Source organism: Dermacentor andersoni, chromosome 1, assembly GCF_023375885.2.
Source record: "Dermacentor andersoni chromosome 1, qqDerAnde1_hic_scaffold, whole genome shotgun sequence".
In the NCBI taxonomy this organism is placed as follows: domain Eukaryota; kingdom Metazoa; phylum Arthropoda; class Arachnida; order Ixodida; family Ixodidae; genus Dermacentor; species Dermacentor andersoni.
Genome location: NC_092814.1, coordinates 353868335 through 353894195, shown reverse-complemented (window position 1 = coordinate 353894195; position 25861 = coordinate 353868335). Strand labels below are relative to the sequence as shown.

At 45.6% G+C, this 25861-nt stretch overlaps 1 protein-coding gene across 4 annotated transcripts in view; it reads left to right on the top strand.

Moving 5' to 3' along the window:
• Positions 1–22901, top strand: part of LOC126516400 (uncharacterized) — an 82080-nt gene extending 59179 nt beyond the window's left edge. For all 4 annotated transcript variants that reach the window (XM_050166510.3, XM_050166511.3, XM_050166512.3 and 1 more), the window contains 4 exons: positions 7196–7408; positions 8284–8375; positions 19128–19489; positions 19776–22901. In XM_050166510.3, the coding sequence (XP_050022467.1) occupies positions 7196–7408; positions 8284–8375; positions 19128–19489; positions 19776–19911 (803 nt within the window). In that variant the 3' untranslated portion in view covers positions 19912–22901. The remainder of the gene's footprint in view (positions 1–7195; positions 7409–8283; positions 8376–19127; positions 19490–19775) is intronic.
• Positions 22902–25861: the final 2960 nt, after the last annotated feature.

Sequence of the window (25861 nt, the reverse complement as noted above, 5' to 3'; positions counted from 1 at the left end):
GCATGATTCTGCCAAAAAATAAGTGACCTTTTATTGCACAAATGGCCAAGGAAGGTATGCCGTACTCTCTCAGATTGTCACTTTCGGAGATTACTTCAGTTTCGCATAACTAACGTCATAGACATTGGTGTCAGCAAGTGATGTCATTCTTGGCAAAATGTCAAGCATGCCCTCTTGTCACGGTATGAAAGCATTGCTCCTCGTTGATGCATCCGTCCAATGCTAGTCACGCGAAATATTGTGAAAATGAAAGTGTCTTTGAAAGTGATCGTCCAAGCATACGGCCCAAGTTTGTTAGTGCAATGCTGCATGTGCGTGTGCTTGCCTTTGGTCTAGCCATTTTGTGGCTGTGATTTCCTAGCAATATCTTATGCAGTAAAACCTCGTTAATTTGGATTTCGCGGGATCGAAAGAAATGTCTGAATTAACCGAATGTTGAATTAGGGTATCAAGAAAACAATAAACAAATGCCTACTATGTCAACACGCTTTTATTTACTGAGTGAATGGGCCAATCACGTTTATATTTTCTACAAAAGCAGTGCGGAAGCTGCACTTTTCGTCATCTCGTGGCTGATTAGCGCTTGCAGCGGTGAATGCCTTGCGACTTCCTTCGCAGCATGGCCGTGGCGTGTGTCTTCGTCTGAGACTGGCTGTCTACTGCCGTGGGCACATCCCGATTATTTTTTCGTCGGTGAGCTGGTCGCTGTCCATAATGATGTAGCCGATGCTCTTTATCTTCGAAAGCTTGTCAAAACGAAAGTACTACTTGCTACAACCGCTGTGGACGAAGCTGCGGCCGCTGCTCATGTGACCATCGGGTGCTGAAGGTGCGCGGCTGATGCACGCACAGAGTCAAAACCGTTTGGTTTTGGTTTGGAATTGAAGCAAACTACCGTTTGCTTCAATTCCGGACGAAACTGCAGTTGCTATCGACGCGATCATGGATGGCGACTGCACAGTTATGAAGGCATGCGACTGACATGCATACAGAGTCAAAACGAAACTACTCTTTGCTGCAACTGTCACGGAGAAAACTGCGGCCGCAATCGATGCTATCATGTATGGCAACTGTGCAATCATGAAGGCATGTGGCCAACGCGGTGCTGTGCGTGGCAGTAAACGAGCGAGAATAAAGGCTTTAAAGGCACAAATAGGCACTTAGCATTCTGGTGTTGCTACAGTGAAACCTCGTTAAACCGTAGTTGGCCGGAGCTCGGAAAAAGTATGTACTAAACGGTAGTACTGCTTAACGAGATTGTCCATTTACCTGTCAAAAACGGAACTTGGGGAGATTGCAATGAAAGGTAAAAAACATGCAGTATTTATTCATGTCCCGCGACAAAAGTTCATTATTTTGTTTGATGCCGCGGCAGCCAAGCAGCGACGACAGTGGTCTCAAACTTACTGAAGCTGCGAACCATATTTTCAGTCAGCCCCCTCTTCTCGGCAAACACGCACACGGCATATTCCTTGTTGCCGTTGCATATTCTCTGTGCACTGGCACGGTAGCGCTGCACAAGTCGCGGGGTGCCTTTTTCATTGCGGGGTGCGGTTCTCGTCCCGATGATTGCATTCATGAGGCTCACGTAACGCGCAACTTCTGCCACTGTCGGGCCTGAATCGCCTGTGCTGTCGCATTCCGTGTCATCCTCATCATTGTCATTAGGCGGCACTTCAGCAGCTAGCCATTGGCGAAAAGTAGAATCTCGGAGCCGATATCTCTCCGCGGTCGCAGCAGCGCTGCCGAGCAACTTCACCTTCGAAAGGCCGCACACCATAGTCAATAGTAGATCCCTGTCGCATGCCAGCGCCGACTTATTCATGCCACTTTGATAGCACGAACAATGTCTAATTTTTCTGCTATGCTGGGCACCCAGTGTTTTTTACCTGAGCTTCGGCATGACGAGAGTCCTAGCTTGCATGACACCACAACGCTCTCTGGCACGGTACTGAAATGATGTTGACGTTAATCTGGCTTCAGTTGCAAACGCACAGAGTGCTTGGAGGCCGTTGTTCGGTTCTCCGAGGCTTGTTGTTCTGCCGGGCCGGCCAATGGGGACGACGCACTGCCGTGTTTGTGCGACCAAAAGTGGAAACACCATGTGTTGACCGATACGTATGCAATAAGCTGGTACGGTTTATGCAGGTACAAAATGCGTTATGTTCAATGAACACTGTGTCGGGAATTTGACTTTACGACTTTTAAAACGAAACTACTGTTTAAGCGGGTACGGTTTAATGAGGTTTTACTGTATCATTCTCGTGCGCTTTCCACTAATGACTATGGTGATAGGGACTAGCAATGCGCTAACGCCATTTCTGCTCTTTTGCGTTGCTCTTTTGCGAAGCTCCAGCACTCACCGAGCTCTGAGAGTTGTCCGAATTAACTGATGTGCAGCCAAATACGTCTGAATTAACGAGTTTCATTGCGTTAGATAATGCATACTCCTGCCAGGACCAAAGGACGAGTCTAAATTATCTGATTTTGCAAATATATTGAGGGTCGAATTAACCAGGTTTTACTGTACAGTAAAAGCTCGTTAATTCAAATTCCACGGTGATACTACAAAAATTTAAATACAAAATTCGAAGTAATGAAAGTTGGAGAACAAACCACTTGGTTAAGGCGCGCATATAGTCCGGCCTAACATGAGCACGTGTGTGCACATGCTATGTCACGTTGATGAGAACAGCAATTTCTATAGTTCAACATAACTAGACGCAGCCAACACTGTTTGATGTGCCTGACGTCAAGATGGCTCTTGCTCCATGCGCGTGTTCGTTGCACTGACTGCGCCGACCCACAATGCATCGTGCGGGGAAGAAAGGTGCCTAAGCGGCTTCACCAGCGGTCGCAGACAGCCATTCAAAGCGGCACGCAGGTTGGGGATTGTTCTGCGCGCTCTGAAAAGTATAAAGGGGACAGCATTTCGACTGGCGCAGAACAAGCAGCGTAGCGTAACTGGCTGCAAGCGACTTACGCCGAAAACATCGGATTATAAATGCGCCTTTGCACCGTCTAACTCTCCCTGCACGAACAAGAGCTGCACTCTAAAATGCACTCGCGAAAAGCCCCACAATCTGTTATGACATTGGTCTCCGTTGTATACTCTCGCAGCTGCACCGGCTGCACGCTGCCGAGTTCCACATTACGTATAGGTGGCATCCAAACATATGTACCAGCGATACTTTCCTTTTGAGTAACAGCTATGAATCTCAAAGGCTATGCTTTTTGGTTCTGCAAGCGCCCATAAACGTCACGGCTGCCATGTTTAGACATTACCTAGTGTTGCTTTATAGCAGATAGCCTCTAAGCCTTCTCAGCAAATAGCCTCTAAGTTGTAACATGAAAAGAGAGAGAAAAAAAAATCGGCGCCGGGTTTGCATTTTTACCTTGAAGGTCTTGAGAGAGGGAGAGAATCGACCTAGAACAGAGGAGTTGACCATGCCTGGCCAAGCGCATATGTATCGCTCTCCACTCAGCCCTAAACAAAGGGCCACCGCAATGCCAATGTACTCCCGCATACTAGCACTCACCCTACCCAGGATGGCGCGGAGTTTGAATTATCGATGGCGGGGCAGATTTCACTGCGAATTAACGGAATGCGTTGCACATTGCTTTCAATATATTGTTAGATGGACCGCGGTGGCTAATTCGAATTATCCAAATTTTCAAATTAACAATTTCTGAATTAACGAGCTTTTACTGTGTGCTATTCCTTTTCACGCTTTTTTCACTCCGTAAGTGGTCAGAGTGACGCTCTGCATGCGTTAACAGTATCAGTTGGTCATGAATGGTGGGTGATAAGAGTGGCATAGAATCAAATGGAAGGCAGTGATACAAAATTGCAGCCCTTATCCTCGACTATAGTCATGCTGTTGCTACAGATAGGTGAAAGTACTGTCAATGCATGCACCAAATTCTCATTGATTGCTACTAGATCAACTAGGTTTTGCTAGTTTGTTTCGCGGAGGCACTGATGACCAAATTGGCAACGTCTCAAAATTAAAATGCAGTTGAATCTCGATAATTCGAACTCGAAGGGGCCCAAAAATTTGCTCGAATTAAAGGAAGCTAATTTAATGGAGGACTTTCCTGCGGTGGCGCATGTGCACCGAGCTAACACGTCAGTGGGAAGTTTAACAAGATTTATTCACACGTATTTACAAATGACAGTCTGTTATTAGGCGGATCAGTGCTCGTACCGTGATAGACGGTGGATGCATGCGTGCATAATTAAAGGAAACACACCATGTCCTGTGACAATTGCCCCTTCGAACTTTTGGTATGCTTGACCGCGTAAGACTGCTGTATTGGGGCGAAGTTGACTGGGAACCAGCATTATGCGACACGTCATGGTTTCTGCACTCTGAAACCATTGGCGAGAATCGCAAAGGTGGAGTCAGCGCCATTTCTAACAGTAGCAAATTGTTTGAATGAGAAATACGGGGCCGAACTGCAAGAAGATTGGTAGCGAATGTCGGAAGTAGCTAGGCCTAGCGTTGCTGCAGTGTGGCTACGGCTGCCAGTGGATCTGCGTGTGAGAGCGCCGGCTCAAGGCGGCGCGCTAATCGAAATGGTGGTGGTGGTGGCTTCGATTAATGCCATTTCGGACCTGCAGTCATGGCTCAAAGTCCGGAAAATCGGATGGCAAAGGTTTTTTTGTGTCCGAAATTTCAGGCGTTCTTATACGTTGACTATGGGTTACATGGCAGTGCCGCAACACTAACAGAAGTCACAAACTCGTCACTTAACAGAAGTACTCGGTGATGCGCGCCTGCACACGCCTGCGCACAAATTTCTGCCATGGTTTTTTTTCTTCTTGGTGCGCGATGTTGAGGAGTCTTTCCTAACCTCTTCTCTATGGTGGGGTCAGAGGAACGCTGATCCACTTGTGATTTGGTGTGCTACTGAGAGCATTGTCGAAGCACAATATGTTCGAATTAACCGTCGCAAATGCTCGCGCGTTCGAATTACCTGCCATTTTCACCCGTTGTAATACTCATAACTTTGACGGGACCACGGCGTCAGTTTGAATAAACTGAATGTTCGAATTAAGAGTGTTCGAATTAACGAGATTCGACTGTGGTACTATTTTTGCTCGGCTCAGTGGTGTGCAGTCAGAGTCCAAATTATCGCACAGCGCACTATAAGGAGTCTGGAATTTCTGTAGTCCTTATATTAGGGATGGTGAATTAATCTTTTATTCGATTAATGATTAATCAGTCATGATTCTAGCTTTTAATTAATAGCTTTTGATGCAGGGTTTTTCTCAAATTCTTGATTAATCAAAATTTTTGCTGGGCACTTTAAATAAAAAAGTTATCTACGTCACTTAGGTAGCCATACTTTATAGGCTGTACAGCTATCATTTGCACTCTTTGAAGAGCCCTGTGCATGTGAAGAAAGTACTTGTTTGCCTCTAATGCTCCATTTATGCATTTAATAAGCAACAGTTCATAACGTATCTTGTAATGACCAAAACTTGCTAACCTTAAGAATACTGGGATGTGAACATCACATTATATTAATTGCGATAATGGCTATTTCTTGTTCGAAAACTACTCGAAAAGTATGTGATATTCAATTTGCTTTTGGCATTATTCAATTCGTACTCAGTTTGGTCTCAAAAATCTCTATTCGCCCACCGTTAGTAAGTGTATTAACTAGTAAAACATCAGATTTAAAGGTGTGAGTTAGGAAACAGAATTAAGAAAGGCAGCGCAAACAAAATTGGACGATATAGCAGACATAAAAACGAAGTAACCAGGAGCATATCATTGGCTTTCCACTACAGCAGTCGATCCATGCAGAAGAAACTGTCTGTGCCGAAACTGTGGCGGAGTGTTTCTTCAATTTTTTTTCAGACATGCAGACTACAGACATGCTCAAGCAACTGGGCTCTTTAACGGAGTCCTAGGTTCGGTGTTCTATGGGTTTGTTGACATCTGCTTTGCTATTTGTGGAAGACTCCAGGGGAACTTGAATGGATCCTGAGAGACAGTTGTTTTTCCTCATCTTTGCCTCGGCTCCTTAGAGTTGCCACTGCTGTCCACCAGTGGTTTGCATTCTTGTGGTTGTAAAATGGTGTACCGTCAGCTAAGCCAGGTGTTTAGTGACATTGACACACTAGGGTGGCTTAGTGGCTATACAGAACCGTCGCTGGCCAGGAGGTGCCACGACAGTTTGAGTGTGTAACTGAAACATGCTGATGCGTTCCAGTAGGAAGGCTGTGAGAATGACAGGAAATATTGAGCTATAACAGATGTGCACTTGTTAATGCTTGCTAACACTCGACGTGTCCAGCCCAGCGCTGTCTATGGTCCTGTGTGTTCCGAGGTGCGCATGCTCTCTCTTGTTCCAGCACGCTGGTGCCAAGCCAGGTCAGAAGCTGGACACACTATGCTTCAAGAGGAGTACTGAATTTGTTGACATAAAATTGCAGCGTGTGCTACTGAAAACTGTTTCCTCTACCCAGTAGGCTCTGTGTTATGGTGCTGCTGCTGGCATGGGCAGTTTCATTGCTGGTTTTGCATAGTTCTATGCTTCCGAGCAGAAAGTTGAGAGTTGGTTGCCCAGCTGTGGTGCGTGCATTTCTGCTTTGGCACCTTTCATAGACCAGCTGCAGCTTTGGGACCTAATTTGATGGAAACAAGTGCAAGCTGTTCCAGCTGCTGTAAGCTTGGGCTATGATTATGTTTGGATGTCTCTTAGTGGTGACCAAATAAATGCTTTGGAAGGCATTAGGGCTTTTGGCCTCTATCCTGCTTGGAAGTATAATGAAATTGCTGCTTTTGTAGAGGTGAATTAAAGATATGCTAATGGCAAACATAAAATTGGGTTAGCTTGATGCAGTACTCCTTATGAAGAACTCTTCAAAACACAATAAGGATGACATACAAAGCAGAAATCTGTTCTGAAGGATGACAATCGCCTTGTTCATTCCTCTTGAACACTAGTCGTGTCCCCAGTTGCTGTCATAGTTTGTGGCATCAGGTGGAGCCATTTTTCGAATTGAGCAATGTCTTATGAATTTGTGCTGTGCCGAAAGGTAACTTATACTCCCTGTGAAAGTTGCTTGTTGGCTATTTCAGAAACAAAATCTACCAAGCTGCATGAGATGATTTATTTTAGCATATCCCTCAATGCTGGAAGCAGTCTTGCAGTACTTTATTGCTTTTGTATTCCTCAGCTGGAAGTGCTGAGGGCATCCGCTGGGCATTGGGCGATGGTGGACGTCGCACCACAGTGCCGTCGCCGAATCGGCTTCGTGTGGCCCCACTGCTGAAGCGTGTCGTGCAGCAGGAGCTGTGGAACCTAGAACAGGAGTTGAACAACAGTCTGTCGCGCTGGGCACGTCTGGCAGCTGATAACGATGGGGATGATCGAAAGACACCACCACCAAGTGAGTGCAAGGGGCGTACTGAATTTTATTGTTATGCAGATCAACAGGTACAGGGGGCATCTTTTATTCATAAGAAAGGCAAAAGGGTCACTGCTTAACTATGAAAATAAGTTTTTGGATTAATGCTTTTTATCATTACGCGGGAGCCTGGTTTGATGATGCTCTGCGCATGTTCTAAGGTATACATATATGGCTTGTGTTCTTGTTTCTGGTGTACTTCCCTTGTTTGCACAGAAAACCTTCCCTTACATATGCACCAACAAGCTCCAAAATGCACCTTGCTGTAGTCGTGAGACATGCAACAAATTCAAATTCTGGGTTCCAGAAGTGTTATGCAATAGCCTGTAACCTAGCATCAGCTTAGTTTGGCAAAAATTTTTATTTGCACTAAAGCATCGGAACACATAAATTGAGTCTATTTTACTGTTTTGAATTGTTGGAGCATGGGGGCAGAATGCAAAAACGCTTACGTACCGTGCATTGGGTGTACATGAAAGAACCCCAGTTGGTCAGAATTAATCCAGAGTCCCTCGTAACAGCTGGCCTCATAATCAGATCATGGTTTTAGCTCATAAAGCCACAGAATTAATTTTTTTTTAATTGTTGGAGCTCTCCTGCCTTTTTGTTGTATAGTACCCTGCCCCTTGTATTATTCTGAAATCATTTGACTGCTGACCCACCGTTCTTGGTACCTTGGTGGCTGGGAACAACTGTTAGAGGAAGGCAGCTAGGAGGGGAAAAAGAAAGTTTTGGCAGTCTACGATTTCTGTAATTTACGTCTGTACAGTACTGTACTGTACTGTACGTCGTCTGTACTGCAGGAAAAAGGCATACCAGGAGTTTTTCTTCCCTTGACCACATCCACTTGTGCGCAGATAACACCATGCCGACATCTAATGGCCCTTCAAATGGGAGCCCCGAGAGGTCTGCTGGATCTTCGACAGATGCCTCTGGATCTTCTGTCGCTGTAAGTGCTCTTTGACATTCTTTTTTTAATGCAGATTAGCATTTTAAAATAGGGGGTTTAGTAAAATCGCTAGACATACCAGTACCATGATGTAGGGAGTCAGAGGGGGAAAACAGGCATGGGACAAGGAACTCTATAAACACACAGTATTTTGGCATTCTTGCTTGGTGAAGAAAATTGAAACTCTGCAGCAGTGATGTGGTGATCTTTTTTTTTTTTTTTTAGAATGACGGAAAGCTGAGCTAGTTATTGAGGATTCATTATGCGAAAAAGAGGTGAGGCGTGCAGACAGGACACAAGAGTAGAGATAGAGAAGTGGACAACACGAATGCCGACTATCAACTGAAGGGAGCACTGAGGCGAAAAAAGAAAGAAGACACAAAACTCACCTGCGCAAGCTCAGGAATGGTAGCACCACGTGTCAGTCGGGTACAAGTGCCGGTCTACGTGAGAGATAACTGTTAAGGTACTTAATCTCTTCCTTATGTAAAGTAATCGAAGGCTAACTCACGCATGCACTTCCACCATTATAGATATGCCATGCCTCTACCATAAGACGCGCATCTTCATTCTTATGCCTGTACAATATTGTGCATTCATCCAACTCTGGCGTGCAGTTACAATCTTGGCAATGTAGGAAAAGATTAGAAGGTGATCCACCGGTTAACGACCTTTTATGTTCCATTAGCCTCTGATTGATACCCGTCCCGTTTGCCCTACGTAGAACTGGCCACAGCTAAGGGGAACTTTATAAACCACACCCATACGACAGTCAGTAAAACTGTTGTTCTTATTGTGCTTCACTGGACAAATATCTGTTCTTTTCTTGCCTTTTACCTGCTCCTTTTTTCTTTGTACGGCAGCGCATACCTTACCTAGCTTATTGGGAGCAGTGAAAGCAACATTAACGTCATATCTACTTGCAACTTTTTTAAGCCTGTGCGACGCTGAATGAATATACGGAATAGCCACTACTCTTTTTTTTTTTTTTGCTATTACTGCTTTCTGTAATCACGTCCGTCCCTCTCGAAATCGACTTCTTTAGGTGCTCAGCCACAGTGGCCACTGCTACACTAGGATAACCTGCTTCTAATAGGCGCCGGACCTGCGCATTAAAACTGGCGCTCATTTTGTGCATGCAGGATCTGGTGAGAGAAGACTTAAGGCACGACATGGCAAATACATTTTTTACTACATTGGAATGCTTGGATTGAAAGTTTAGCAACGGCTTCGAAGATCTTGGGGAGTACTGCCAACAAACATGATTTTGTTCGAAGACCAAGGAAATGTCAAGAAACTGAATTACGCGTTGCTGAGGAACTTCCTTGGTAAACTTTAATCCTCCTCCATAAAGTTCAAATTGCTCACTTACTGAGGTAGCAGCGGAATCGAATTCTTCCCTATTGCAGAAAATCAGGTAATCATCAACGTAACGAAAATATCTTGATAACGCTATCACCTAAGGCTTTCTCTAAGCAGTTGTCAACCTTACTCAGGCAAATATCGCTAAGAATAGGGGCAACCTTTGAGCCTATACAAATGCCTGATTTCTGCAGAAAAACGCCATCTCTCCACCCAATCAGCGTCGACTTCAAGTACATGCAAAGAATTTCTAGAAAAGCTCCTGTGGAAACACCGCATCTGTCAATAAAAGCCGACTCTTGCACTTGTTCTTTAATGCACTCATTTACGGAATTTAGCAACCCGTCATGCGACAAGGAATAATACAGGTCTTCGATCTCCATACTAAAAGCTGTACAATCACCAGGATTTTCCTCTCTCAAATACTGAACTAGTGCCTGAGAATTACGCAAGCAAAAGGGGTCTGAAAAAACTAGCGAAGCTAAGCAGTTCTGTAGGTAACTAGCGACACAGACCTGCCACGTCCCTTTCCCTGACACTATAGCGCGAAAAGGAATTTCTTGCTTATGGGTGTTCACCGAGAAAAACAGTTCTAAGGTGAGGGATTTAGCTTTCTTGACATTACAGACGAGCCTATCAAGAATATGTCTTGACAAGAGGTCAACTGCACTTTGCTTAACTGCCAAAGGCTTGAGTTTTACTAGCTGTAAATTCTTTTCTATGGCTGAAATCGCTTTTTCTGAAAACATGTCATCTGGCATAATTACGAAATAACCTTCCTTGTCAGATATTACTGGGCTAAGTTTATGCTCCACAAGGTAATTAACTAACGGTCGGACAGGGTCAGACGTATTAAAATTAGAATTTGATTGGTTAATGCTAGCAATGCAATCTGAAATACAGCGCGAGCGTACTTCTTCCGGGTCGAACCTGGTTATGCAGCGCGGTATGCTTAATATGTCAATGGGTTTTATGTTAGGCTTAAAACAGTGCTTGGGACCTAAAGCAAGGGTTCTTCTATGGGTATCACTTACGATGGCGTCTCCAAGAACCAGTACGTTATTTGACGGTCAAATCACCGTTTGTTGCAATTGTTTTGCATAGCGCATGCTTCTAGGCCCTTGTGTTTCAAGAGCTCTAATGAAGCAGTAATGCTGTAGCCAACTTTAGAATCTGACTTAATTTATACATTGTATCATTCTTTTGCAATGCATCTTAATGCTCATAGTACACGTCATATGTCATCGCCATAATCTTATTACAGGTAGATTTTACGCACTTTATAGCGACTATTTTTAAGGCCCCTTTACAGTCACGCGACATCGTCATATAACTCATAACTACACGGTGAACTCATTACCACGGCAGTGGCGCTCTTTGGCCATATCTGACCCTTGCGCCAATAAACACCACATATTAATTCATTTCTATCACTGCTCACGTGAGCTTGCTCGGCTGCTTGTGCCACTTGCAGCGGTGAGCCGGGAGTTCCGGGAGTCGGTCTATTTTTTCCCCTCTCATTTAGGGTGCTGTCAGTGACATATCAGTGTGGTCTCAGCAGATTAAACATGACGTTGAGGGAGGTGGTCGGCACATTAGAGCAGGCATGATCGAACCAAGCACTGCGTCAAGGGAAGCCAGCATGCGAGCCCACAGCATTTCAGCGAGTTCACAGCTTGATAAGGACGCTCATTTCATGTTTGCACAAAGGCGAGGCCTAAGTGCTGTGTCACTCCTGGGTGTCTGCTAATGGTGTGACAATGGCACTCTTCTATAGTTTCAGCTTTTGAAGTTATATTGTCCGGAATTCATTGTGATGCGGAAAGTAGCAGCATCAGCTTTTTAGATGTCTGGAACAGTTTACACTCGGATGACTGGAGTCAAATATTGCATTAGGATCAGTCAGCTTGACTTGGTGCAAAGCACATACATCGTATTGGGACAGGGCCACTAACCCTTTGCCCATAGAGGTGCTGATGAGAGATGCCATAGAGAGGTGCCGATGAGAGCCTGATGAGAGGTGCCATAGAGGTGTCTGGAGCTGATGCATGCGAAAGTGGCCGAGAATTATATTACTGGTGGCATTTTGGAAAGGCTCTTTGCGGGGCCAGTGGGCTTCTATTCTTGTAATTTCGCTCGTCTCGAAACTCCGCATATCTAGACATTTCTTCCGGTTTTTAGTTTTGAGTTAACAGGGTTTTAGTGTAGGTCCATTCGTCATTGTTGGCAAGGTTCTTTACTCGTTGCACTAAGTGCTTTATGTGGTTGTGATGTACGGCACGCTAAAGCCCCATGCACATTCAGCATCTATGTTGGCATTGGCTGACGTAGCGTCACTTGGGGTCGACGCGGAGCAAGGCTTCAAGTCTGAACATATCTGGACATGCTGCATTTCTCCGTTGGCTGGCGAGATATTACATTTCAGCACTGGTACTGGATCTGGCTTGTTGCCCCGCTGTGCATTGATGCCGAGTGACGCAGCTACAGCTGGTGCCAGTAGAAATGGTAAATGTCCACTGAATGTGCACCAGCCTTAGTGGCACTGCAATCATTTTGAGTTGTTGAATGGCTTGAAACCTTGCTCTTCAAACTTTCTTTTCATTTGAGATGGGAATATGAGTAAAACTTACATTCCTTGTGTCTTCTTCATGGTCATTATTTACCTCTACGGCATTCAGAATTTCATCTTAATTAGGTGACACATTTGCCAAATTGTAAAAATATAAAAAATATTAATGTAGCAGAATGGTACCGAACTAAGTGTCCACTAAAGCAAAAGCGGAAGCTCTACATGAGTTTGAATGAAAGGACAATAAAACCCTTGGGAGCGAAATTTTTTTTATAGTTTGCAATTTACAATTTACAAAATTTGACCTGTGTCACTCAACTCTAATTGCCAGAGCTATCAATCGTCCAGAATTGACATGTTGCAATTGGGCCACAAAGTCAGTAAGCTCACTTTGCCGAGCCTTGCCTTACAGCAATTTGACAGCTCTGAATTTGCACTTCAAGAAGTGATCCATTGCCACATCGTAATTGTGCTCTTCAAAAACCAAACGAATTGTGTTGAAGGCGTTCCGCACAAACCACGGGTTCGTCGTCTTCTCTCGATTTGGTTTGTGGTGGTCGTGGGTATTGTCGGCTTCGCACACGTTACCTATGATGGCCTCAACAGTCATCTCTTCGTGCTCGACAACTTCTTCATCTGCGCGGATGAACTCATCGACGCTGAGACCATCTGGAACTCCGTTTGCCACGGCACAAAGTTCACCCCATGCGTGGGTCAGTGATAGCGGCACTGTGCCATCAGCACTGTCGTAGAGTGCATTCGGCCAAATCATCTTCTGGTACCGCTGGAGCAGCACATGATGCCTGCTGAGTGGCAATGAAGCTGGCGTGTTTAAAACAATTTGCTATCATGGGTGGACATGTTGCAACTGATGCAGCGGCCATCATCTCGAGCGCCATGAATATGTCCACATCAGTGGGACGCTTGAGCTGGAGGTTCAGCAGCAGACACTGAATCAATTTCTTTCTGTAGGCACACTTGACGCTCCAAATGACTCCTTGATCGAGCGGCTGCAGCACAGTAGTGCAGTTTGATGGGGAAAAAAAAAACAAGCATACATTTCTGAGCGCCACGTCATCGTGATGGGCACTGCAATTATCCAAAAAAAGGCAGACCGACCTGCCTGCCTTCCGCATGTCAACATCGAAGGCCTCGGGTCAGCCACCAAATATGGCCCGGATCATCCATGACTTCATGTTCGCGGTGTATTGTACAGGCAGTCTACGATTTCCCTTGAAGCAGCGGGGCTTCTTGCTTCTGCCAATTATAAGCAGTGGCCGTTTGTCTGTGCTGTCTATGTTAGCACGCAACATAATTGGTGCACGCCGCTTGCTGTGTTTTCCCCTGTGGCATTTCTGGCCTTATAAGTCCAGGGTGTTCGATGGAAGCATCTCGTACAGTAAGGCCGTCTCATCCGCATTGTAAATGTCAAAGGGCTTGTACTGGTCCAGTGCTTCTTTGTTGGTCAGCAGCCACGATGATGTTGCCGCAGTGTCGATGGCTGCTGCCTCCCCGGAAATGACTTTGGCCGCTATGTCATGGCGTGCTTTGAAACGGCTTAACCAGCTAGGGCTTGCCTTAAAATTATTGTGTCCGAGCATCCACGCGAAGTCCAGCGCCTTCTGATGAAGCACTCTGCCAGACAATACCACTTTGTTCGCATGCTGTTCACAAAACCAAGCAAACACTGCCTTTTCGACATCTGGGAACACCGCAGCCGTCATTAGTTTGTTTTTTGCACTCGCACCATTTCCGAGCGTGCCGAGAATGGAGGCCTTATTTTTCAAAATTGTAGAAATCAAGCTGCACGCAATTCCAAATTCGTCGGTGATCTCCATTTACTTGCTGCCAGTTTCATCCTGGGCAATAATCGCAGCCTTATTCTGTAGTGTCATAAATTTCTGCTTTTTAGCTGGTGACGGCATCTTAGCTGGTCCAGGCTGGCAAAGCAGATGGTCCAATCACCACAAACACAACTGACGCACCATGGCACCAACCACACGGATCGACCACACTGCACACACACGACCATGTGCGGCGGCACACAAAGCATAAAGCATCACTGGGGCTATCCGAGCCTTCATGTGTGGATGAGTCGGCATGCTATGCAGGCGTTTTGCTCCAGGTTAGCACATGCTGTGATGGCACACAGGATTATAATAAAATGTGCCCACTGCGAGGTCACCTTCGGTTCCTGTCTTTTTTTTTTGTAATTTGAATACTAATATGTATTGCATTTTTGGTCCAGACCCGTTCCAAGGGGCAAACCATCACCATCATCACTGTCGCCCGATGCGAGGTGCAGCTGCTCCACTAATAGCTCCACTGCAGTTTCTTTTTTTTTCTCTCTTTTTTTTTTTTGTAAACAATGGCGATGGCCATGCAAGTGTGCCGTGGTGGTAGTTTACGCAATTTAAGGGCACAACGAATTCATTTGAGCAGTTTATGGATACAGTTAGTGTTATGTTACATAAGTAGGTTATTTTTGGACTGCCCTTTCAGAAAATTTTGTTAAGGGATTGCTGTAAAACAAGTTTCGTTGTCACGAGAAACAAAATGCTCCGATTCCCATGGGCTATTCGCCGAGGATCCAAAAATATTTCATTGTGGAGAGAATTTTGTTGCCTTGGGATTTTGTTATTGCTGGTTTTGGCTGTGTGATCTGTGAAAAACAATCTATAAATTCAGCACGTCAAAATACATACAGTGCTAGTAACGCTACATTGTCCATACCTGCCAACTCTCTTGAATTTTTCGTAAAGTTTATGAATTTGGGCTTCTTTTGCGATTTTACAAATGATAATGTGATTTTAAAGGGACCCCGAACGATTGTGTGGAAACGTGCTGAGTTGGTAGGGTAGGTCCTTCTGATCATTAAGACAGATGTAAGCGCTCCGTCTAAACCGTTTAATAAGGTTTTAATAATGTGCATCGCTAATGATTGCAGCGGCGCCACTCCCTTGCGTTTTCAGCTGCCCCTCTCTATGCTACGGGCGTTGGCAAGTGATGTGACTCTGGCAAGGGATCCAATTCGTTACCCACATTACTTCATTGGGAATGCTTTGAAAGATGCTGCTGCATTAAGCTTATTCTTAATAGCACACCTATGCATAGTTACTTAGGTACCCTTAACAACAAATACACAAACACAATAAATCTAAGTGTTTCTTCAAACAAATGGCCCACTACTGCCTGAGAATGCGGATTGTCTGCTACAGCTCTGGCAATAGCAACCAATGGGGCATGGAGGGATTCTTGCATGAAAATAGGAACAGCACTTTCTTCTTTGGCTGCAGGAACGTGAATGGTACCAGCGCTGTATTACTCATTTTGTGCTGCAGGTCTGTGCAGGTAGTAAACTACTCTGACTGCACGCTGTACAAGGCATCAGCGCTGCACGTCAATGTCAACGCTAACCTCCTTGGTCATCACAGCGATCACTTGCAATTGTGAAAATAAAGGAGCTTTTAGTGGTAACCACAGGTTCCACATTTGTGAGAGAGCCAAGTCTTATATGTACTGTATTTACTCGATTCTAACGTGCCCTCGATTGTAACGCGCACCCGTTTGCCGGGACCTAAAAGAAAAAAAAAAGTCCTTTACAGTACCGTGCATGCACCTCATTCTTTCATACAGGAATACAACTTCCTCTCATTTGGAAAAACAAAGATTTACTACCAATGCACTAAAGTTGCAATAAATAAAAAAAGTTGCAGCTTCACCCGAAAGGTGAAGCATCGATTACGATAGCAAATTAGTAGACTGCTATACGAAGAGTGAGGATAGTTGTTTCATTGGCCGTATAAACTTTTAAACATTCGTTTGCTAATTAAATCGGCAATCATGGTGTCTCGCGTGCATAAGCAAACATGAACACGCCTCATGCAATGACCGCGGAAACTTTTTATCAAAATGCTGGAGTGGGGAAGTGTGGTAGCAGGGGTGAGCGAATTGACCTTTGGGCGGCGTCTCGCTTTAATGCGCACTAAGCGACGAGAAGATGGCGCAGTGTGCCTAGATGTGTAGACTTCGTCTCTGTCGCAGATCACTTTAAGATAGGGACTGCGCGTTCGCGCCGCACGTAGCAGCCGCCGGAGTAGAAAGCTTCTCCTGTTTGTACCAGTCCTGCATGCAAGTTTTGGGAACTCCAAACGCCTGTGATGCGGCCCCATTTCTGTCCGTCTCCATACACAATTACATTCCATTTAATTGGGCATCGTGATGAACTCTGCATGTCTTTGCAGTAGGCACTTCCATGCTGATAGAGCAAACATGGAAAATGGGAACACCGGGAAGACGGACGGTGCACTAACCTAAGAACACATACTACAGCACATGGAGGAAGCTACGGCAGCTAGGCTCAAAGCGCGTGCGAGGCGGCCATGTTGAAATACTGATGGCGATATGGTAATGCAGATTTAGGGTCGTACTTTAATTTTAACACGCACACAATTTTTTTACCTGTTTTATCGGGAAAAAAGTGCACGTAATTTGCCCAGAATGACAGCAGAAAAATATCCTAACAAGCTGAAGTTGGGAAAGAAAGGCATTGCGAAGGCAATTGACCATGCTTTACAAAGTCTCAGCTGAAAACTTTTATTGGTATACAGTATTTTATGTTGATGTCAGTGACGATGAGGTAATAAAGAAAAAAAAAAGTAGTGTAGTGGTACCGTCTCCGCCTCCCATGCAGGGAAAGTGTGGGTTCGATTCCCATTGTTGATGTACATTCTTTCTTGCCTTTCTTTGCCCGCTGATTTTTTTTTTTTTTTTTTTTATTTCTAGAGTAGAGGAAACATTGTATATAGCCAATTTCACCACATTCACAAGTTAGTAGGGAGCGCTTTCTCTTTCTGCGGTCGGCTACAAAGAAATTTAACGACTAACATAGAGACAATCGTGAACATAGGTATTATTAGATATTCATGCAGAAACGGCAACTTTGTATAGTTTGGACATGGCATATGTGTTTGCAGCAATGCGACGAACACCTGCGGTAGCATCTGTCTCTTTTTGCTTCGCATAGCGTAAGCCAGCAAACATTGTGCTAGTGCTGCCGCGTCTCCATCCACCACGCGCAGTTAATTTTAAATTTCCCTGGCCATGCTTAGCGAGAAAAACCATGCAGGAAAGAGGCAGAACACTCGGTTCAAATCAACTGCAAGTAGACAACACTTGCGTCACCGCACGAAGGAGGTGGGACATAGCGATTCCCGCACAGTGTAAGAGTTGAGGGGGAATGCCATGGCTAGAGGGGAGGGTAATGTTTAACCACTTGTACTTGTCGTAGGGGAAATCGATGACACCAAAGTTGCTAGCAATGGTGTTACTTGTCAATATTTGCTGTGCCAAGTTTGTTGCTGCTTGCGTGTTGCATATAAAGGTAAATCATCTTTAATAAAAGCCACATGTGCCACAGAAAACATGTGCACTCGGGTCAAGATTTAAAAATAAATGCCTGCTATTGCCCCTGCTCCTCCGCCTCTTTATTAATCGGTGTCGTGCCCACATGATCTTAATGATTTTAAGGTTCACAGGTTGTCAGGTATGTCTCAGTTTTAGTGAAAAGCAAGCTCTAGCTATTATTAGCACACTACCGAAACTACACACTACAAAACTGCAGACAGTTTTTTTATTGCGAAAGCAATACTGCTCGCACTTTCGGCCCATCGGTGGTCGTGGCGCCTCCTTACACAGCTGCGCTTCACGTGACCGTGTGACGTCACGCCAGACCGAGAGACGGGGCCCCAGCTCGCGGCATCGATGGTTGAGGCAAAGCCTTGCGCGCCGCTGTTGCGGCGCTACCGAGAGAGGGCGCTTGCTGGTGTGACGTCACGCTAGGAGGATAAATGGGGCTACAGCTCGGCTCCTCGCAGTGGTCGGCGCGCTGCCTTGCGCTATGTTGGATGATGTACATGTATAGCCATAAGTTTAACAAAGGGCAACTATGTCCACACCATCAGCCGAACCAAGGCGCAGCCAAGGGTATTGCTTTCACAATCTTCCAGGCTTAACCAAGCTAAGCCTTCAGCCAATTTTTTTTCCATATGCACAGGAGTTGTCTTTTTTCTAAAGCAGTTCGACTTTCTTTTTGTTGTTGTTGTTGGCAAATCAATTTTCACAAACTAGCCTACTCATTCAGGTAAGGGTGTTGTTAATGATTCTGATCAAGTTCCAGTGAGGGTGGAATGTAAGAATGTTTCTGTACCACGCATTAGTTGCATGTTGAATGACCCCCAGGTGGTCAGAATTAATCTGAAGCCCTCCACTATGGCATCTCCAATGGACCCTGTTTCACCTTGGAATGCTAAACTCCAGACCTGTCTCAATCCACTTACAATTCAAAGTAGCCTATTCAGGTCAAAATGACAAGGAAGACTCAGTTGAGAGTGGGCCATGTCAACGATTTTCAAAGTAATGCATTTGATTGAGTGTTTCGTGTGGTTTAATGCTGCAAAGCAACACAGCAGCTAATGAGTGGTGCTGTAGTGGGGGGCTGAGGTTTAGTTTCAGCTACCTGTGTTTTGTTAATGTGCTGCTTGAACCTATAAGTACACGAGAGTATTCGCATTCTGCCCTATCATATGACAGCTTTGGTGAGGAATCGAACCTGTGACCTTGTGTTCAGCTGCAGAATGCCATTTGCTCATGCAGTCGGGTACTGGAGCTTCCTCCATTTTCTGGGATGCCCTCCCAAGCACACCCTAAGGTTATCAGCTGAGGTAGAAGCAACTGTTGCCAATCTGGAGGCTAGCATATAGGCAACATCTAGTGCATCGCTGTGCTTCTTCATTCTAGCTGGTTTCTCCATCCATTTGCAGGGTGCCAGTGTGGCTGCAATGCCTGCCGAAGGGAGCTCTTCGGCAGTTAGTGCAGCTGGGGCAGCTGGCTCTATGTCAGCTGAGACATCTGCCAGCATAACTGGGACCGCCAGTGGCAGCGGCAGCAATGTGGCACTGTCCGTGGACGTGGGCACTGTGTCCTCTGCCGAGCTGAGTGCTGGAAATGGAAGCGAACTCCTGCCAATCCAGCTGGACGATGACTCAAGCAGCACCTCAGAGTCCAAGACTGATGACATGCCAGTGGACCCGCTGCACCCATCCCCTGGCAAGGCCAAGAAGAAGGGCAAGCGGTGCTCCTGGTGCAACAAGAAGACTGGACTGGCATCCACTTATGTTTGCAGGTGAGCGTCAAAGGGGCGCACAATTTGAGCTGCTGAGAAACTGTAGAGCAAGGATTGACTGCATGAGACGTTCTGATTGTGCCAATCAAAGCATTTCCTGCGCAGCTAGCTTTTAAGAGATGTACCTTCCACAAGTCTTGTGTGCTTTGTGTCGAACAGTGTGATCACTTTTGTTAATATTGATGGTGTGGGGTTGAATGTCACTGGGCTCTGAAGTTGATCCTTGCAGCATTGCAAGTCAGTCGTCAGGGGTGTTACATTTATCGGCGCTTTTGTTCCTGTGCAGGTGTGGAAGCACGTTTTGTGCTACTCACCGTTATGCTGAGGCACATGCATGCTCTCATGACTACAAGGCAGAGGGGCGCTACATTCTGCAGCGTAACAACCCTGTAGTCAAGGCAGCCAAGTTGCCCAAGATCTAGTTCCTCTGTGACCGATGGACAGGAAATGGACATCGACGACTATGCCTGCTCTGGAGGGGCGGGCTGTGTGCAACCCTGTTCTTCTCCAGCCATGCAAGCTTTTATTTTTCTCTCATTGACACAAGCATGACACTAGTTTCAACTCTTTATGCAAGCCCATGGTTTTCCTGGCTGGAAGAATTATTTGCTAGCAAAAGAACTGCTAGTGTACAACTTGCCACCAGACAGCTGCGCACTTGCAGACGACTTGTCGACAAAAGACCTCTCTGCCTCAGAAGATGTGTTGATTGGTGGACCGGTGATGCAACCCGGAGGACTAAAGTGGGCGACTGTGACCATGCAACTTTTTCTTCTCATTTTTCTTGTCTTTTGTGTGGCTTTGAATTTTCAGCAAAGCAGTCCTTGCAGTGACACAAGGCACTTATGGGGCACTATGTTGGTGCATTTGTATTGCCTTGTTCTCTTGCCTTTTTTTTTTTCTTCCTACCAATTAGGACTGGGATCTTCTGGTTGCCAAGACTGGCTGCTTCTCTTCCCATTTGGCTTGATACCTCCAACTTTTTTTTTTTACTAGGACTAATGTTTTTGAAATTCTATCTGAATAAATTGTAGTACGTCTGGATATTTGAAGTCTCTGTATGGCATGCCTTTTGCATGCTGGTCATTTGAAACAATATAAAATAAAGTTGGGCTCATTGAATGCTCAGTGGCTTTCAAGATTGCTGCCTTAAGTCTGAGGATGAGACAAATATACTTTTGTCTCTGGAAATGTTTGTTGCATCTAAATGTGCAAAATGCACCGAGAATAAGGATATTCAAGAAAACATTTTCAGCAGTAGGTTTATCACAGATTATTGCCCATCAGCAACAGCAGGCACTGAAAGCAAGCTTCAGCCAAAGCTGCCTATGGCTTCGTTAGGAACTTTCATTGTAGAAGAGTCTTGTTGGATGTGAAACAGAGGTGTACATTGCATTTACTCTACATTGTGTGATATCACTGCAGCCAGGTATTTTAAAGAGGTCTTTCTCCTCTGATCATGCTTTCAAGAGAAAATTGTGTCGTACTTCTTCAATCCCTGTTCCTGCTCAAATTCAACAAATGACACTTGCTGCCTGCCATTCAGTGTTTACTGAAGGCGTTTAGCCAGGAATCCTATACTCAAATCCAAAACTGGACTTCTCCATAAAGTGTTAACACTGGCTAAGCATTCAGAGTAGATAGCATTGCATAAATACTTGGATGTTCAAGTATTCACTCCCCTTCTTTTGACCTGTGTCTGCCAATTATCAATTGATTCTTATCAGAGCCAGAACAAAACTTGTTACACTGCACATTTTCAATCCAGGATGCTGTGGCATTGCTGGTCATATTGGGAGTCCACTGGCATGGTGGTGGCATGACTGATAGGGCATGGTTTTCATGAATGACAATAGAAATAGGATATGGAACCACATTGACATTGTTCTGCCCATTTGGTTCCTTCTGTATCCTGTGTTTTGCTGTTACATCTGCTACTTATCAAGATGTGTACTAACCAGCCCTACTGAGCATGCTGTCAAATAGTGTGCATTTGCAGTGCGGAAGAAAGTACACGTGGTCATTGCCTGCAACATTCTACCGCGGTAACATGCAAATCGACACTGAAATAGAGTTAAACCTTGATATAACAAGTCTGTAAGATCGACCATTTGATTCGTTACATAGAAAAGTTGTATTAGAATTCGACCTTTTGTGCAAATAAGTACAGTCGCCAATCGATTTTTCTGGCATGGAAAGGGGCTGCAGAATTTTCTGAATTATCAGGCAATCTAAAAAAGCAAATTTGAATGAGAAAACAATTCACTTTGATAAATTTGGGAGAACGCTATCGCATTGTGCTCAGCCGCCGCTGATAGCGTCACCCATACTGGGACAACGCTATCAAGAAAACCGCCCGTAGTGGGGAGGGAATGCTTAGTCTTCCTCTTGCTGCAACGGGCCACTGAAATTTGAGATTGCGCAACCTCCAATACTAAACACGCGAGAAGACTGCCTACAAGATGCCACGCTGTCTTGGCATGTCCACTCTTTGCTTACACGCCAGATTACCTCTAAAGCAAAGTGCGCGGCTGCGTATGCACTCAGCCATGCGCAGCCACGGCCAAGACGAGACGCACACCAACTTACCCCCCCCCCCCCCCCCCCCCCCTTCGTGCACCTGCTTGATCGCATTACCTAGTGCTCGCCCTCTTTACCCCTCTTTCTCTTTGATCCTGTGGGAAGGCGGCACTTTGTCAAGCCCACCACCTTGTCTCACCCTTGCACACTTTCACTCGCACCTAAAGCACACAGTGTGCAGGGCGCGATAGGATCTTATCGCACTTGTACTTTATATGGAACATGATGCGACTCCACTTCGGCGGCCACTTGTTGCGGGGCACCCGATTTGAGAGGTGCATTTGCAAGCAGCCGCTTGTGATTCAATCATTCGACCATCTGAGTCCGCAGAAGTTTGCATTTATTGTCTCGGCATTCCTTTACGGCGGCAGTGAAATTTCGTTATATTGAAATCTGATACACACTTCGTTATATTGAGGTTCTAAATACATGGTGTTCTATGGACAAGAGGTTATGAAAAGTTATAGTTTGTTAGATCGAGAATTTCGTTGTATTGAAGTTTGTTATATCGAGGTTTAACTGTATATAGATGAATAAAAAATTTCAGTATAGTGACTAATACCCCAGTAAGATATGTAAATTTAGTGTCACTTTGAGCGAATGTACTTCGCCAGTACTAGTGTCGTTCGCAGGCTGTCAGATGAAGGTTTAGTGATGCTTGCCATCGAGTGTGTTTGTCAAACTCACTGTGCTGCATCGAAGTGTGTGGCCTCAATAGCAGTACTTCAAAAATAAATTATACTCCGTACTTTGCCCACCTGAGGGCGAAGGGGGAGATCTTTCTCTCTCTCCTTAGTTCACAAATAAACATTTATTTCTCTCTCTCTCTCCATGCACTTGTCCTGAACCTGCATTTTTTTGAGATTTCAGATGTTGTGCCATAAGCAGTCATCTGCAATTGAAATTGCCATTCTTCATCAGCTTGCCTTGTGTGCAATGCGGTCTTGTATTGGATTGTGGTTGCATTGAATCTGTTTACACTAAACGTTGCATTTAACGCAGTGTTTAGTGTTATCTTGCAAATGTCACCTTAAAAATATATAATGTACATGCTGATCTGCTCATCGACATTGCCATGAAAGCAAAAGGACCCTTTATTATTCAGCGTGACAGCGTGCCACCACAGTGACACTTTGTTCAGTGAAATGCCCTTGCTCGAAGTGTCGCTAAATTTGCCTGTACGATCGGGGTATAATAAGGTCCCCACATGGTTGCTATGTTAATCCTTAGTATTTTGACAGTGACTGAAATGTTGCTGTGCAACCTGTGCTTTCTATCTTCTGATTGGCGGTGGTACAATGGCAGCCCAAGCCACATTGTGCCATACTCAAAGGTAAGCTCCCCAAATAGGGTAGCTTTGATAAATGTCCATCGTTTCCTGCCTATCTCATTGGTGCTTCCTTCATGGTTTGAGTTGGTGCATAGTTTCACTAGTTTTTTGGTGTAAAGCATCAGCGCCACCACGTTTGAAGCGTGCTGTGCTGATAGGTTGATTTGGGAGTTCGGCATGCGCCATCAAGTGGTGTCTCATGGATCACTAGGACCACATAAAAAAGCCTAAGCAGATATTTACTGTACATGGCTATATACAGTAACTCTAGGAACACATGCGCCGCCTGGAAGCGCAACATCTAGCAACTATTGTCACGAGCGCTATGCTCTTGAGTCTGACCGTTGAGCAAGCGAATGCCAGCAGATTGCAGTGATGGGGAGTGGTTTTTCGAAGGCGCACTGGTGTACATTTAAATAGAAACTTTGTCTCCCCGTGGTTTGACGTGGGTCAGTGGGTCGCTGGGTTCCTTGCCTCGATGGCTGTGTGGGGGTCTTGGCGTTCGCACTAGAAAATGTCTCCGAGACCTAGGCTGTCGCTCATGGGTAACATAAGCACATGCCCGCGATTGAGGGATTTCAACCCGCATCCACCAGCTGACAAGCCTGATGCTGTGTGTACTGTTATGCCACATGTGCTTTTTCTTTTGATGAGTAAAGGGAGCATGCAGTACATGATGGGGCAAGTTTAAGCGGTGAATACGGTGTTGCATAAGTGTGTGTTTGTTGACATTGGGCCTCATCGATTAGTCCCGGGCTGCTTGGGACGGCTGTCCCACATTCAATTTTCTCTACCAGCTTCGGAAGCTCTGCCCACCAGTCCGAGAGCTGTCAGAATCACGTTCGTTTCTCACGAACCGGAAGTCGCGGACTCTGGAGCTTTCAGCAGATTTTTGCTCGCACTAGTGCAAGCAGCTAGCAGACGACGGCTCTCTTAAAAAGATGTGCGCGGTGTTTGACGCCATGTTCTGAAAGATGCCATGTGCTTCTACGTACTTTGCGCGTTCCAGACAGCAAATATTGTGCACTTGGCTATTGGTTTGTTATATCTGTGTTTTGTGTGCCATCATGCGAGTTTTTCACGAGTGGTCTAATTGCTGCAGTGTTTTTTAAGAGAGAAGCACAGTGATCATGCGCACATGCTTGCTTTTCTTGATGTGTTTTGCTTAATCTGTCATGCTCATTTCTATATGCATAGCAAACAGTTAGATTTCGCTTTTCAGGTGAGTGAAACTGGTGCGCGAGGTAGCATATCATATTGCATGTGGCTATTTGATGACGGTAGCTGGGGTGGTATGCGATCGCAGCTTCGCCGATTGCTGCTGACATAAATGTTGATCCCTTCTGTTACCAAGTTCGAGCATTTGCTTTTGGACATGCAGGATCAGTCGACGGCGTACACGCGCTCTGTCTTAGACACGCGTCGGGCGTTTAGTAGATGGTCCCGCGAGCTTTCAGGATATCGGCGGGTGCTTTCTGCGTGAACAGCGATGTGGCACAACCGCGATTTTGCTTATGTCCGTGCGGGAATTCTGCTTAACTTTCGCAGGCAATGAGCTAGCTTAAATACAGCAGTTAGGGGGCACGAAGAGCGAGAGCGCGATGGAAACTGCGCTTTGCTAACACGTTATATGCCCTCTGGCAGCGATACCACTATGCAAGCTCTATGGATGTGTCGGCGACGTGGCCTCTGAGACTGCACCATTTCGGACGCCACGCTAATGAATTCACTGGGTAGGGGGCTATCTACGAGTAGCCAAGAGCAAACAACGGCAGCCAGGGGAGTGACTTCCGGTCACGGCGCCTTCGAATAGAACCTCGGACAGTGCTCTCTCTCCCCTCCCGACAGCTGGATCACATGACTGTGACGCGTTCTTCTGTCGGGGCTGGTCAGACCGGAAGCCACAGACGGCTTGTGAACAGTCGATCTGGGTATAGTCCGGGACTGCATAATCGGAGAGTCTCATTGTAGTACCTGCATTCACATGCCCATAACGTCATCGCAATTTGCCTTATGCGTGTAGTGTCACTTTCTACTACGCTTCTGCCACCTGGCTCCCACATGCTTTACCTTCGCCCTATTGATCGCCGCTGCGCACCTCTATGAACATGTAGCATTGCTCCTAAAAGACATAGATAAAAGAAGGAACACTGTTACACACACAGAGCGTAGAAGTTGGTATTCCCACACTGTACACTTCCATGTTCACACTTCTACGTGGCACATTGATGTAGCTGGGGGAGGGGGGAGTGTTGCAGGACCTCCCCTTCTCCCGTTCCCACCAGGGGCGTAGCCAGAGGGGTAGTCTTATGGAGCTTCAAACACTCCCTGAAATTTTTTCGTGCTGTCCATGCACCACCGACCAAAGCAACCCCCGGCGCCGGAAATCATTATGGATTTTGTCTAAAATGTCTTTTTCACGCTCGAAAAAACATTTCACTGCGAACATTGCGAACTCGGGC